Source organism: Natrix helvetica (genome assembly GCF_964273705.1).
Source record: "Natrix helvetica genome assembly, chromosome: Z".
Lineage (NCBI taxonomy): Eukaryota > Metazoa > Chordata > Lepidosauria > Squamata > Natricidae > Natrix > Natrix helvetica.
Window position 1 is genome coordinate 15,950,563 of NC_138554.1, and position 15,005 is coordinate 15,965,567.

Here is a 15,005-nt window from a genome sequence, read left to right on the forward strand (position 1 = left end):
TGACAAGGGCGCCTGTAGCGGCCTGAGCACCGCCATTGAAAACAAGCTCCTGAGCTCTGTTTTCAGCTGCGACGGCCTCCTGCAACCCTCCGCCAGTGAAAACGGAGTTCGAGGGAAGGGGGGCTGCCTGTGACCCTCCTGAGCTCGGTTTTCACTGGCAGAGACACCATGGGCCAGTCTTTCACTGTTTACAGGGTGGTCCCAGGGCCGGATTTAGATGAAAAGAGGCCCCAGGCTATTCCACTTATGGGGCCCTTTCATCTCCCATTTTTAAGTTTGTAAATTACATGAGAGATAATAAAATACATCATGACTGTGATATATATATCAATATATTAAATGAAACCTGTTGTAATTGGTACTAACCTTTATAAAAAATGTGGCACGGATAATAAATAAAAATAAAAGGCCCCTCTTGATCTTGAGGCCCTAGGCTGAAGCCTAGTTAGCCTATAGGAAAATCCGGCCCTGGGTGGTCCCATGGGCCAGATCTAAACACCACACGGGCCAGCTCGAGCTCCCTGACTTAAGTTTGATGCACCTCATCAGAGGCCAGAAATATCGACAAGATGGTGGCTGTGCAATCAGAGCGATTTAGTTCCATTATTATAGCCACAATCTTGACTACTCAAGATTACTGTTGTAAGTTGAGGACTACTCAGTCCTCAACTTACAACAGTTCATTTGGTGACCATTCAAAGTTACAACATCACTGGAAAAACTAACTTATGACCGTTTTCCACACTTATGACCATTGCTGCATCCTCAGGGTCACATGATCAAAATTTGGATGCTTGGCAACTGCTCGATATTTATGCTGGTTGCAGTGTCCCGAGGTCATGTTTTGTGACCTTCTGACAAGTAAAGTCAATGGGGAAGCCAGATCCGTTTAACAACCGTGTCCCTAACTTAACAATTCCAGTGTTTCACTTAACAACTATGGCAAGGAAGGTTGTAAAATGGGACAAAATTCACTTAACTAATGTCTGACTTAGCAATAGAAATTTGGACTCAGTTATGATCTTATGTCAAGGCCCACCTGTATTAGATATTCATCTATTCTTCCCCTCGATCTCATCCGGGTGCTTCCATTCTTCTTGGTAGGCCCCTTCGTGCCTTATCCTTCAGATGCCTCGGAATGGGAAGAACTTCAAAGCTTTCCGAACCATCCAACCCAGCCTGGAACTTGACCTCACGGATCTTCTGGAAGAAAGTAAGGGATGAGAGAGGAAAAGCACATGTCTCTGTCATAGGGCTTCTCATCTGACCATCTAGGACTGTCACGGCAGTGAAGCCCTCTCCGTGGACACACTAGCTGTCGCTCAGTTCAATTTCACCACACACGAGTGCACGCTTCCTGCTGGAAAGCTGGTTTTTGGGTCTACTGTACATGCGGGAGATGCCTGTGCATGTGTGGGGGGAGCGCAGGGGGGTGCAGCGCTTCCTCCCCCCTGTGCTCCATTTTGGGTGCCAGGAGGCTTCAGGGAAGGCCTCTGGAGCCCAGGGGAGGCCATTTTCACCCTCTCAGAGGCTCGAGGAAAGCCTCCGGGGCCTAAGGAGAGCAAATAATAATAATAATAATAATAATAACTTTATTTCTAGACCGCACCCTTTCCTAGGCAGGACTCGGGGCGGTGTACAGTCATGTTTAAAAAAAACCATATACAAATACATAGACATGAACATAGACATAGACATAGACGTGGACGTAGACGGAGGAGGTAAAAAATATACTGTACAATTCTTAGTTAAAATACAAATATTAAAATACCCTTAAAAATTCCCCAATAAAATGTTTGCCAGGAGGTGGAAGATGGAACTGTCAATCAGCTAAGCCAGCTAGTCGGAACAGGTGAGTCTTGAGCTTCTGTCGGAAGGAGCGGAGGTCGGAAGGAGCGGAGGTCATTGGTATAATAATAATAATAATGCCCTTCCCCATCATGGGAGGATTCACGCACGCATATGCGGGAGGCCACGTGTGCATGTATGGGGTGGGTCATGAGTGCATGCGCTGGGAGGGGCAGGGCACATTGCATTGTGGGTGTGAGCACGCACGTGTGTGCTGTCTCTCTCTCTCTCTCACACACACACACACACACGATTTCGGCACGCGAGGACGAAAATGTTACCCATCACTGATCTAGGACAAGGTTAAGGGCGAAAAATGGTTCAGTTTAGCGTCTTATTCCTTTATGTCACTCCCGCGAGAGAGATAAAAGCAGGAAATCACAGGAAAGCTAATAAAACTACTTTGTATCGAGATTGGCTATGATAATAATTATAATAGAACCTTGGAAATATGCGTTATCTCCTCCTCCTTGTAGTAGTTCAGTAGATTAGGAGGGTGTTTGCCCGAGCCATTTCCATATCTTATCTTCTACTTCTGGACTTCAACGTCTTTTGCCTACGTAAAAGTTGCTGCATTCTATGTGAAGGTTATCTTCCTTAATGGTTTTGTCTGCTATACCAACTGCTGTAGATACTCTGTGGAAGCTCTCAAACGGAAGTAACGATCTTCCTCTACTCTTTACACATAGCAGTTGGTTTGTGTTGTGGCCTGCCAGCGGCCAGCAGAGTTGGCAGTAGATTTAGACTGCAAAAGGAGGAGGATGGCAAGGGAAATGGCCCAGTCCTGGAGCCTGGGGAAGGCTTGGACGAGGGCTCTGTGTTGGAGGCAGAGAGGGGACCAAGGCCATCTGGTAGTTATTTGCTGCCTCCGGAGTCTGACATCAGCGAGGCAGAAGACCAACGGGAGCCTGTTCCCAGTGTGTGCATGCGCAGAGCTGCCAGAAGGCAAGAACAATTAAGAAAACAGGGTCGAGTTGGGAGTAAGGCTTGGAGATTACCTCCCATAAAAGACATAAAAGAGGAGTGAATGGGGTGTGAGCTTTTGCAGGAAGCAATTAGTTCATCTGGTCGGTTCAAGCTTTGGAAAGTTCGTTTGATTCTGTGCTAAGTTTGGCCATGCTCTGCATTTGGCAACTAGGTCTCTGGCAGCATTCCCAGGGAGATAAGGTGGGTGTTTATCAACATTCCCCTGAAAGACTGTGGCAACTCGAGCAGACATCTGTCGGAATCTTCACTGACTGTTTGTGAAGCCTTATGGAATGTTAATGACCATAATTTACAGACTTATAAATAAAGGAGGGTTTTGGGGACTAAGATTGTGATTTATGCTTCCCCAGGAAGTCTAAGTCAGAACAGTTTGATGTAGCGGTGGTGGTTAAAATGGTGAACAATCGCCAGAAAGGCCCAAGCTAAAATATCTTTTGCTATGAAAATTATTTGGGTCATTTATGATTTATTAGCTCAACTTAGTCAGGTGATTGTGGGGAGAAAAGGAAGAATGAATGCTATGCATGCTGCCTTGAGATCCTAGAAGAAAGGTGGATTGTAAACCTAATGACCAAACAAGTATGGAATGATGGAGAAGTTAGATGTTCCTTTTGAGCTCCTTCTCCTTCACTGAGCTTTCATCCTTCACAATTTGCTAGTTTGCCTTCTTTAGTATCTACCTAAACTTATGGCTTTCACTACATCTTGGAACAATGGAGATCCCTAAATTAACTGAAGGTTGACTCAGCTTTCCATCCTTCCGAGATCGGTAAAATGAGGACCTAGATTGTTGGGGACAATAGACTGACTCTGTAAACCGCTTAGAGAGGGCTGTGAAGCACTGTGAAGCGGTATATAAGTCTAAGTGCTATCGCTATTGCTATTCCTACTGTCTGGGGTAAGTTTCAAGTCAGCAACTGATTCCCCCCCCCCTCCCCCAGGTTTCTACGCCTGAGGAGCGAAATATTTGTGCTGAATGCTTTCCCCTTTGTGGGGCAAATGAAATTTGCACCCTGTTTTTATTTCAACTTGGCAGTCAATTACAGAGTACTGAATGTCATTTCTCATAATCCACAGCCAACGGGTTGCTTTTAACTTCTAACTTAGCCCAACATTTCTGATTTCACCACTGCAGCTCCCCGAGAGTGTTCTGTATGCCAAGGACTGGCTGTGATGGAGTGCTTAGATTGCTACCAGGATCCTAGTTTCGGCATGCGACACATCAAACAGTTCTGCAAGATTTGCAATCAGCAGGTATCTTTGTGCCACCTTTCCATCCCAGGATACTCCCTTAAGCTAGGTTTGTCTGACAAAGAACATATAGCCAAAGTTCAGAGTTTTTTCTGGTTAAGATTCTCCTCTACTAGATGCAGAAAAGTTGGAATGCATTTGACAGATGTAATTTTGTTGAAGCTCTTGTGAGGGGAAAACCCTCACTGTGCATCTACTAAAATTAGCAATTCAAAGTTTGAGCCCAACACACCAAAGCCATGTTAAATAAGAGTCCTGTGCTTTCCTTGCCTTATTTTTTGTATTTATATCAGTATTCCTGAAAGGCCCAACTCCAATGGAAAACTCTTGAGACAGGCATTTTCTCAAAGCTCCCATTTATTAGAATAAGCATACAGGCTTATCTGGCAACACTCGAATCGGAGATTTCTGGGCTTTCCCTCAAAGTCAAAAGCCCAAACCCACCCCCCACTTTAAAACTCTTTAAAAAGCTGAGTGAGGAGGGATACAATTCTCTTCTTCTAATATCTGAGAACTCATTGAATAGAATATATGTGTTCTAATCCAGCTCCCAAACAGGACAAGCCTTCTGTAGTTAAATAAATGTTTCTTTTATTAGGAGTGCCAGGAGGCCTGGCAAAAAGCCTCTCTCTTTCTGTTTCTCTCTCTCAACCAGTCTGTCCTACAGGGAGAACAATAGTTGTCTTCCACACCTATTCATCTCTTTCCCCTGCCTTTTATCCCCAGAGCTAGGGTAGGGTTTCGCTAGCAGAAGTGGCCCTTCTGTCCCAAGGATCGGCCCGTAGATTTCCGCTGCTCTCCTCTCCTCTGCCTTCTGCACGTCCACGTGTCAGGCACTGTATGTATCCTGCTGTTCCTGCCTCTTCAAGGCAACCTGAGAGCTCTGAGGGGGAAGAGAGAATGGAGCTGGCAGAGAGAGAGAGAAAGGGGGGTGGAACCTGGGCCCTCAGCCCTCAGCTGGAGAGTCAACAGCCACCAGATCTGGAGAGGGCTGATGAGGAGGAGGAGGAGGAACAACCGGGTCCAGTGCCTGACATGCAGATGCGCAGAAGGCAGAGGAGAGGAGAGCAGTGGAAATCCGTGGGCCGATCCTTGGGAAGGAAGAGCCACCACTACTAACAAAGCCCCACCCTAGCTCTGAGGACAAAAGGCAGGGGGCAGAGATGAATAGATGTGACAGACAAGTATTCATCTTCCGGCCAGCCAGACTGGTTAGCTTGCGTTGAGGGGAAAACCTTTTGAGGGGGCTGCCGGCAGTGCTAATAAAGGAATCTTTGAGTTCACTTCAGAGGGATTGTCACGTTTGGGGAGCTGGGTCAGAACAATATGGTAGCCGAACTGAAAAGACTCAAGGCAGATTTGTTTCAGATCTCTTGGTGTTCTTTGGCCTACAGGTTCACAAGCACCGGGCCCGACGGTACCACCAACCCCGCCCACTGCATCTTCCTGAGGAGCTTTCTCACTTTGGCTCTTTGCCAGAGAACATCCCGCGCCAGACAATGCAGCTCTTCGCAGTCCTCTGCATTGAAACAAGTCATTATGTGGGCTTTACCCGCTATGGCCCAGATGTCCACCAGTGGCTTTTCTTTGATAGTATGGCTGACCGTGAGGGTGAGTTGTTTCAAAATGTCTTTCCCAAAGAAAATCAAGGTTTGCTTTTGTCAACGCAATGTTTAGTTTGTGGAGTGGTACAGTGACCTAAAGGTGGAGCTTCGCCTCACAATCAGGAGGTTGTGGGTTCAATCCTAAGTAGAGGCTGATATTTCTCTCTCTGGGCACAATGAGAATATATCTGCTGAATAAAGCTCTGCATTGGTGACAGGAAAGGCATCTGGTCATTAAATGCTCTGGTAGCTCCATTCAGTTGCCCAGACTCCACCCCACAAGGGATTACAGGGTCATTAAACGAAAAAAAATGCTATGTTTAGCTTGTAAAATCGGACTAATCTGGTGAATTGGTTGGATTCCAGTAGTGAATTGACTTGCAATTCTCCCTCTGTCTGAATGTTGAAACTGAATCCTCAGATAAGTTTGATTTGGATTGTTTGACGGAATTCATGGGGCGGGGGAGCCCACCCTGCTTTGCACGTGGGTTAAAGTATTAAATGTTGTCCAAATTGACAATGTTTGGAATTGGAAAGTACAGGGAATCTTCAACGTACGACCACAATGGAGCCCAAAACCTATGTTGCTAAGTGAGAAATGAGTTCTGCCCATTTTACAACTTCTCTCACCACATTTTTAAGTGAATGCCTGCAGTTCTTAAATTAGTAACATGGTTGTTAAACTACCCCATTGATTTTGTTTGTCAGAAGATTGTAAAAGGGGATTGCATGATCCCCCAGGAGACTGCAACCGTCATAAATGTGAGTCAGCTGCCACGCATCCAAATGTAAATCATGTGATTATGGAGATGCTACAATGGTCTTAAGCGTGAAAAATGATCATGTCACTTTTTTCAGGGCTGTTGTATGGTCACTAAATGAACTGTTGTAAGTAGAGGACTTACCTCTATCCCATTCCACACATTAATCAATTGTTCAGTTTGCAGTTTGGTTGGTTGAATCATTCTCATACCCTCTACATTATTGTTTATAGGCAAGTTTATTTGCACACCTTGACTGTGTGGGAAGCTTTAATTAACCAACTACCATAAATCAGAAGTTGCAAGAGCAGGAGGCAAAAGAGACACGTACCCGAATCTAGCTCTTTATAAATGGGATTTAAAAAGTGAACAGAAGCCATTTTATCAGCTGCCTGAAATCTAAACCAGATGTTTAGTTGCTTGGATAAATATCTTATAATGGTCTTATAAGCAAACATGGGAAATTTTGCTTGGCCTGGGGGTAAAAAAAATCTTCCAAATTTCAGAAAAATTAGTAATGGAAGACATCTTCAAAGATGCTATTGTTAGTATTTCTCAATGCCGAAATCTCACTGATCAAAGGTTGGAATTCCAACAGTAAGTTGATTTCCTTTCCCCTTCTGTTTCTTTCCATGCATACCCTCCATCCTTATGCCTGTCTTCTTCTTTTTTTCCCCAAGGTGGATTGAACGGCTTTAACATCCCCCGTGTTACACCCTGTTCAGAGGTAGCAGATTACTTGGAAATGCCCATTGAAGCTCTGCAAGGCTTGGATCCCAAATCTTTGCCCTCTTATGCCCGTCGCTTGCTCTGTGACGCTTACATGTGCTTCTACCACAGCCCTTCCCTCAGCCTCTACAAATAAAGGTTTGGATGAGAGGCAGGAGATCGTAGACAAGAAAGAAGCTATGTGGCTGCACGTATCCCATGGCAGATGTGGCTGCAAATCTGAGACCCCCAAAGATGATTTTTTTTCAAGAGGCAATTAGACTTTCTGGTTTTTCTTTGAAGACGTGTCATTTCTCATTCAAGATGCTGCTTCAGAAGAAGCTCTGAAGAGCTGAAGAAGCTTCTTGGATGAGAAGCTTCTTCTTCAGCTTTTTCAGCTCTAGTTTCCTCTTGAAAAAGCACCTTTGGGACAGCCATGACTTGGATGATTGCAAATCTCCATAGACATTTAAAACAGAACCTTTGGGAGTGACAACCTGAGGGAGCACTGAATAATTCGGAAGCAAAGGATATATACCATTAACTAGAACTTTTTTAAATGGAATCCATATTGGAATCTGCCCTTCCTTTAGGGCTAATCTAGACAAAATGTTTAAAAAATGTTATATGAGTTTTTCCCTGACCACTCTTCACCATTTTAAACATTTTAGGGATGATGGACATAATTAAACTAACTCCATCCACTTGGAGCAACTTACCAAAGGATGTTTGATTAAGTAAAGGTAAAGGTTCCCCTCGCACATGGGTGCTAGTCGATCCCTACTCTAGGGGGCAGTGCTCATCTCTGTTTCAAAGCCAAAGAGCCAGCGCTGTCCACAGACGTCTTCGTGGTCATGTGACCGGCATGACTAAATGCCGAAAGCACATGGAACCCTGTTACCTTCCCACCAAAGTGGTCCCTATTTTTCTACTTGCATTTTTACTTGCTTTTGAACTGCAGAAGCTGGGACAAGTAATGGGAGCTCACTCTGTTATGCAGCACTAGGGATTCGAACCCCCGAACTGCTGACCTTTCTGGTCGACAAGCTCAATGTCTTAGCCACTGAGCCACCACGTCCCTTCTGATGTTTGATTATTGTATGTGAATACCAAAAAAAAATTAAGTCTATCATGCCTCTAAGCCCATCCTCTGCTTGGGTATTTCTAAACCAATCCTGAAGAGACTTTTTCTAAATTTTTGGACAGTTCCAGTCACTCATCACACTTAAAAGGAATGGTGGCCCAAAAACAGGGTCTTCTCAGTGGTGATACCTTGTCTCCAGACACACAGACCTGATGCCAGTTCTGAGGTCCTTTGAAAACCACAAGGAGATTAGAATATGAATTGAATCAAGAGAGATTGAAATGATGGTGTGATATGGAAAAATTGGATGGAAAGGAGGCTACTGAATTTGGACCAACCAATAGAGGATGGTGAAAATTTTCACGTAGTCCGTGTTAGGACACATAATTTATCTAATTTATGTATCGTAACATTTACAGTTACATCATTTGTTAACAACATTGGACTGGCAATATTTTTTTTAGTTTTGAGACACTTGAGCTACTACAACAACTTGTTAAATCCTTTACATTAAAAAAAAAACCTATTCATTTTTAAACATATTTGTTATCAATAATTCAATATGGTATGAAGATCCTAAGAAATTAATGTGATAAATAATTTTAGGTTTTATTATGCCTAGACCAGGAATGTGAAACTCAATTTCACTGAGGGCCGCCTCAGGGTTGTGTTTGATCTTGGGGGGCTAGGGTGGGCGTGGCTGGGGTGGCATGGCCAGCATCGCTCGTGTCGGGGGCGCAAAACGCTCTGCCAGAGAAAATGGGCTCCCAAGCTCCATTTTTGGCTGGAATGACCCTCTGCAATCTTCTGCCAGCAAAAATGGAGCTCTGGAAGGTCGGGTTTTTCGCTGGCAGAGGCCTTGCAGGCCTTCTGTTTCCAGGGCAACCCTGCGGGCCAAAGCTAAGCATCCCCTGGGTTGGATCTGACCCTGGGCCTTGAGTTGGACACCCCTGGCCTAGACAATGAGAGACCTTTTGAACCTCTGTGGCAAGAATGTCACTGGACCTGAAATTGTGACTTATAGAAAAAAATATTTAGAATTTATTGCACTCTGTTATGTATGTATATAAAAGGATTTTCAAAAACAACACTTTGTTGAACATATAGTAAGGATATTGGTTCTTTAAAACACATGTTTTTATACTGTCTTGTACTTACCAAGTTTTGGAAAAAAGTACTAGAGTACATAAATATAATTTTGTGAGAAAAAATTTTCAGACAATAAAATTATTTTGAATTACATTCCTTGTATTTGGAATTTGACAAATGGGCAACGGAAATGGATTCTCTGCGTCCTTATTATGGCCAAATAACTGACATTATAGTGTTGGTAAGATAATATAGGGCTCTTCACTCAATGCAGTCAGCAGATTGCCTATAGATGTAAAATGTATATGAACAAATATAATGAAATATAGTATGGCTCGTTTAGACAAAATACAGTAAGTTAAAATTATAATTATATAAATCAATTTTATATATGTATATGTACTTGAATAATCATTGCATTAGATAATATTGTCTAATAGAATTTTAAATACCATATTTACTGCTAAAATACACCTTTTTTCTTTTTTTGTTTTCCCCCCTACTTTTTAGAAGAACTTTCTGTGAGAGTGTATTTTTTCCCCCTTTTGGCAAAGTATATTATCAAAATATTTTTTTATCTTTTCCAATGTTGCTTTGTTTTTTCCAATAGTTGCCTTCGATGGGAGAAGCGTCTGAGGGGTTTCGGGAGTTCATGGCTTCCATGACAGCCATGGACCTGACCCAATTAATTCAGGGTCCTACTCACGAGGGAGGCCACACGCTGGACCTTGTCTTTGTCTCTGGCCAGTGGACGAGTGATCTGGGAATAGGGGATTCAACTATTATTCCCCTGTCATGGTCAGATCACTCACTTCTCCGGCTTGACTTCCCTGGTGCTACCCCCCGCTGCGGGGAGGCGGAACCGGAAGGTATTAGATGGTTCCGCCCCAGGCGCCTGATGGAACCAGATAGGTTCCAGACGGAGCTTGGGCCACCTCCTGTGGACCTGACCCGCCCCCGAGTGGAGGACCTGGTAGACGCCTGGAATAGTGCGACTACCGGGGCCCTAGACCGGGTGGTGCCTTTGCGGCCTCTCCTGCGGCGACGAACCACCCTGGCGCCTTGGTTTACCGAGGAGCTAAGGGTGATGAAACGCCACAAGAGACGCCTAGAGAGTCATTGGAGATCCTCCCGTTCCGAATTTGACCGAGCACAGGCACGAGCCTATTTGAGGACGTACCTTGTGGCATTAAGAGCGGCCAAACGTCAACATTGTGCCGCTCTTATTGTGTCCGCAGATAACCGCCCTGCCACCCTGTTTCGGGTGACTCGCTCCCTCTTGTTTGAGAGACCGCGGGAAGCCCCTTTACAGGGCAGAGCAGAGGAGTTTGGGAAATATCTACAGGACAAAGTCGCTCAAATCCGGATGGGATGGGCCCCTTTCAGTGGTCCAGTGGAGACGCCCGAGGCGAGTCTTGAGGGACCGTTCTAGGAGGAGTTTGACTCGGTTGCCATCGAGGATTTGGACAGGTTGCGTGGACGTCTGCGTGCTACCACATGTTTATTGGACCCGTGTCCCTCCTGGCTTGTGCTGGCATCCTGGGAGGTTACGCGCGACTGGCTCCTGGGCCTAGTGAACGCTTCGTTGGGTGAGGGGTTTCTACTGGCCGCCTTGAAAGAGGCGGTTGTGAGGCCCCTGCTCAAGAAGCCTTCCCTGGACCCAACGGATCTAGTCAATTATCGTCCAGTCTCCAACCTTCCCTTTTTAGCGAAGGTTGTAGAGAGTGTGGTGGCACAACAGTTTCCACGTCACCTGGAGGAGAATGATTATCTAGACCCGCGCCAGTCCGGCTTCCGACCCGGGCACAGCACGGAGACGGCCTTGGTCGCGTTGGTTGATGATCTCTGGAGGGCCAGAGATAGGGGCTGTTCCTCTATCCTGGTCCTATTAGATCTCTCGGCGGCGTTCGATACCATCGACCATGGTATCCTGTTGCACCGGCTAGAGGGGCTGGGAGTCAGGGGCACCGTTTTACGGTGGTTTGGCTCCTACCTCTCTGGCCGGACGCAACGTGTGTTGGCAGGGGAGCAGAGATCGACCCGGAGCCCCCTCACATGTGGGGTGCCACAGGGGTCGGTGCTCTCGCCTCTCCTGTTCAACACATACATGAAACCGCTGGGCGAGATCATCTGTGGTTTTGGGGTGGGATATCATCTGTATGCTGATGATACTCAGCTATACATTTCCACCCCGAACCACCCCAACGAGGCCGTTGAAATGATGTCCCGGTGTTTGGAGGCCGTACGGGTCTGGATGGATGGCAACCGACTAAAACTCAACCCTTCCAAGACGGAGCGGCTGTGGCTTCCGGCCTCCCGGTTCAACCAGTTGCTTCCATCTCTGGCCATTGGGGGCGAGCAACTGGCCCCCATGGAACGGGTGCGCAATTTGGGCGTCCTCCTGGATGCCCGGCTGTCCATGGATGACCATGTAACAGCCGTGGCAAGGGGGGCGTTCCATCAGGTTCGCCTGATGCGCCAATTGCGCCCCTTATTGGACCGGGATGCCCTACGCACAGTCACCCATGCGCTGGTGACGTCTCGCCTGGACTACTGCAATGCTCTCTACATGGGGCTTCCCTTGAGATGCACTCGGAGACTGCAGTTGGTCCAGAACGCGGCCGCGCGGGTGATTATGGGGAGGACTAGATACTCCCCCGTAACACCTCTCCTGCGCGAGCTGCACTGGCTTCCTGTAGTCTACCGAGTGCGTTTCAAGGTTTTGATTATGATCTTTAAAGCGCTTCATGGCACAGGACCTAGTTACATGCAGGATCGCATCCTGCCCCATACATCCCTACGACCAATCCGCTCACACAGAGAGGGACTTCTTCGGGTGCCGTCCGCTAAACAGTGTCGGGGGGGCGACACCCAGGAGCAGAGCCTTCTCTGTGATGGGCCCAGCCCTGTGGAATGACCTCCCCCGTGACATCAGGATTACTTCCGATCTCCGCTCCTTCCGTGTACAGCTGAAGACCCACCTCTTTCAATTATCTGGCCTGGCTCAACCGTAAATTTTTTCTTATTCCTCCTGACAGTCCTTTTAAAGTTTAAATTGTGGTATTACTAATGGGGTATTTTAATGGTGACTTTTAATTGTCTAAATGTGATGTAATTTGTTACCTCCTCCGTGCATGTATGTCTTTGTATATGTGTGTATTTGGATGTCTATGTGTTTGCACATGTTTTATGTTTTATATGTTTTATTGTACGCCGCCCCGAGTCCTGTCTGGAGAGGGAGCGGCTAATAAATTCAAATTTATTATTATTATTATTATTATTATTATTTATTTTTTAAAAAAAGCTATAAAAAGATTTTTTAAAAAGAGATTTCATGATTTTTCTATATTGGGAAAAGCAGGTGTTGCAATGTTGAAACTATGGCTTGGTTACTGGTTGGTTTTTATTGCTTTAAAGGCTCCTCCGTCTTTTAAAATAAGGTGTATTTATTAAAATTTGTCTAATGCAGGATTTAGCTATCTTCAAGCATTGAGTATCACATTGCACAATATTGAATTATGGCATAGACACTGAAACTTTTTTTTTTAAATTTAAAATAGTGAAAATCTGGAAAGATTAGCATTTCTCTTAAGGAATCAACCATCCAACCATGTGCTCTCATGTGGAAAAAATTATACACACTGTTGTATAAGTCCAGTCATGAATAAGCAACACCCTCTAATATTTTAACTAGTATATGAAGAAAAATAAGCCATCGACAAGTAAAATGGCTCATTTTTTTGTGTATTTTGATTCAAAGTTTGAGGTTCTGCTTATCTTATTTATATGGGAAATATAAACATTTTAGAAAAGCATCAGCACATATTCTCATGGATAATCCCATCCGTGGATAAACTGAATTTTTAGTGTGATTTTGGCCCCTAGAATTTTGGGCTTATCTGCCAATAGACATGGTAGGTCTGTCTTAGAATTTAACTTAAAACAATATTATACACTACAATGTGTTTAAAATGCAAATTATATTAAGGCTCTGTTTACAGGTCAATGAAAGGGCAGAGTGTTGTGAGAACATTAAAAAGGGGATATTTAAATCAGAGTGAATTTAACTCAGAATAGTGAGTCATGCATTGCATTAAAACAGCTTTACTTATGTTGTGAGAATCTATGAAAGCAGATGTGTGAAAAATTTTACTACTTAGTCGTCTAGAAGAAAAGAAGCACCTGGAAAAGCAACTCATTGATTACAAAACTCACAGCTTAGACTTCACAGCGCATGGCACACTTTCTAAACCTTGCTGATGCATTTGCTCACTCACACTTATTGCCTACCCATTAGAGAAGACGCCATGAATTATGCTCATACAAGGGCTAATGGGATACCAGCTACCAGAAAGCTGGTACTATAGAACTATACCTAGGTTCTCCTGTTACATAGAAGCAGAGGTGATATTCAGCCAGTTTGAACCCACCCACACCCCTGGCTCCAAGACTTCCTATGTAGCCTTGTTTTCAACGCCCCGTGTGCGAGCAAAGTGCATGCATGCGTACTCACAGTTGCAAACCGGTGGTAAACCTAACTGAATCCCACCACTGCATAGAGGACTATGATGTATTAAGGTAGAAGCCTTTCTTCAGAATGATCCAACCCAAGAAGACCACATGTAGAGAATATGTATCTTTCTGTGAAGGACATGGAGTTACACCCAGGTTGGAGAAATCTCACCCTTTTTGAGAGTTTCTGGAAGTTGAAGTTTTGAACCATCTGAAAAATACCCAGTTAAAAAATGATTGAACTGGATCAGTTAAAGACATTAGGGAATCTCTCCTTGTGTTATTTTGCCTTTAGAGCCTCCGTTTCAGAATTTTGTCCACTGCCTTGTGGATATCCTTGTTCCGTAGGGTGTAAATGATAGGGTTGATTAAGGGAGTGACCACAGTATAAAAGACAGCAATTTGTTTGTTACGATTGAAAGCCGACTCAGAATTTTGTTTCAGGTACATAGAGATGAGAGTGCCATAGAACAAGGTGACCACTGCCAAATGGGAGGCACAGGTGGAGAAAGCCTTGTGCCAACTAGCTGTTGACCTCATCTGGAACACCATGAGCAGGATACGTGCGTAGGAGGTTAAAACAGCTATAAGTGGACCAAGGATCACCAGGACCGATGTCCAAAACAGAATAATTTGTGTTATATTGGTGTCGCCGCATGCAAGCTTAACTACTAAGGGTAGCTCGCAGAAAAAGTGGTTGATATGATTGGAGCCACAGAAAGTGTGCTGAAAAGTCAGAGCGATGTTGACAGCTGCAATTAGGAAACAAATTGCCCAGGAAACCGTGGTTAGCATCCATCGATGCCTCTTGTCCATAGTTATAGCATAGGTCAAGGGATGACAGGTGGCCAAATAGCGGTCATAGGCCATGACAGCCAGCAGAAAGCATTCCGTGCCACCGAAAGTTGTGCTTATATACAGCTGGATTGCACAACGGATAAAGGAGATGGTTCCGTTACCTGACAGGAGGTGAGCCAACATTTGGGGCACGGTGCTAGTGGTGTAACAGATCTCCAGGAAGGAGAAATGGCTCAGAAAGAAGTACATAGGAGTGTGGAGGTTGGGGTTGAACTGAACCAACACGATAACTGCCAGATTCCCCAGAAGGGTAAGAGAATAGATGAGGAGAATTGTGGCGAAGAGTATCATCCGGATTTTGTG

At 44.9% G+C, this 15,005-nt stretch overlaps 2 protein-coding genes across 3 annotated transcripts in view; one reads left to right on the forward strand and one right to left on the reverse strand.

Annotated features, from left to right (window-relative positions):
- LOC309401083 (ubiquitin carboxyl-terminal hydrolase CYLD-like) overlaps positions 1-15,005 on the forward strand; it is a 48,346-nt gene that overhangs the window by 25,302 nt on the left and 8,039 nt on the right. Inside the window, exons 12-15 of one of the 2 annotated variants that reach the window (XM_081970032.1) lie at positions 1,105-1,213; positions 3,971-4,089; positions 5,481-5,697; positions 7,132-7,318. In XM_081970032.1, coding sequence (XP_081826158.1) covers positions 1,105-1,213; positions 3,971-4,089; positions 5,481-5,697; positions 7,132-7,316 — 630 coding nt within the window. In that variant the 3' untranslated portion in view covers positions 7,317-7,318. Of the gene's footprint in view, positions 1-1,104; positions 1,214-3,970; positions 4,090-5,480; positions 5,698-7,131; positions 7,437-15,005 lie in introns of those variants that run through there. The other variant, XM_081970031.1, reaches the window with a different exon arrangement.
- Positions 14,136-14,993, reverse strand: LOC309381726 (olfactory receptor 5AP2-like; the record flags this gene model as incomplete). Its single annotated transcript, XM_081933011.1, has 1 exon — positions 14,136-14,993. The coding sequence occupies one exon, from the start codon at positions 14,991-14,993 to the stop codon at positions 14,136-14,138; it is 858 nt and encodes a 285-aa protein (XP_081789137.1).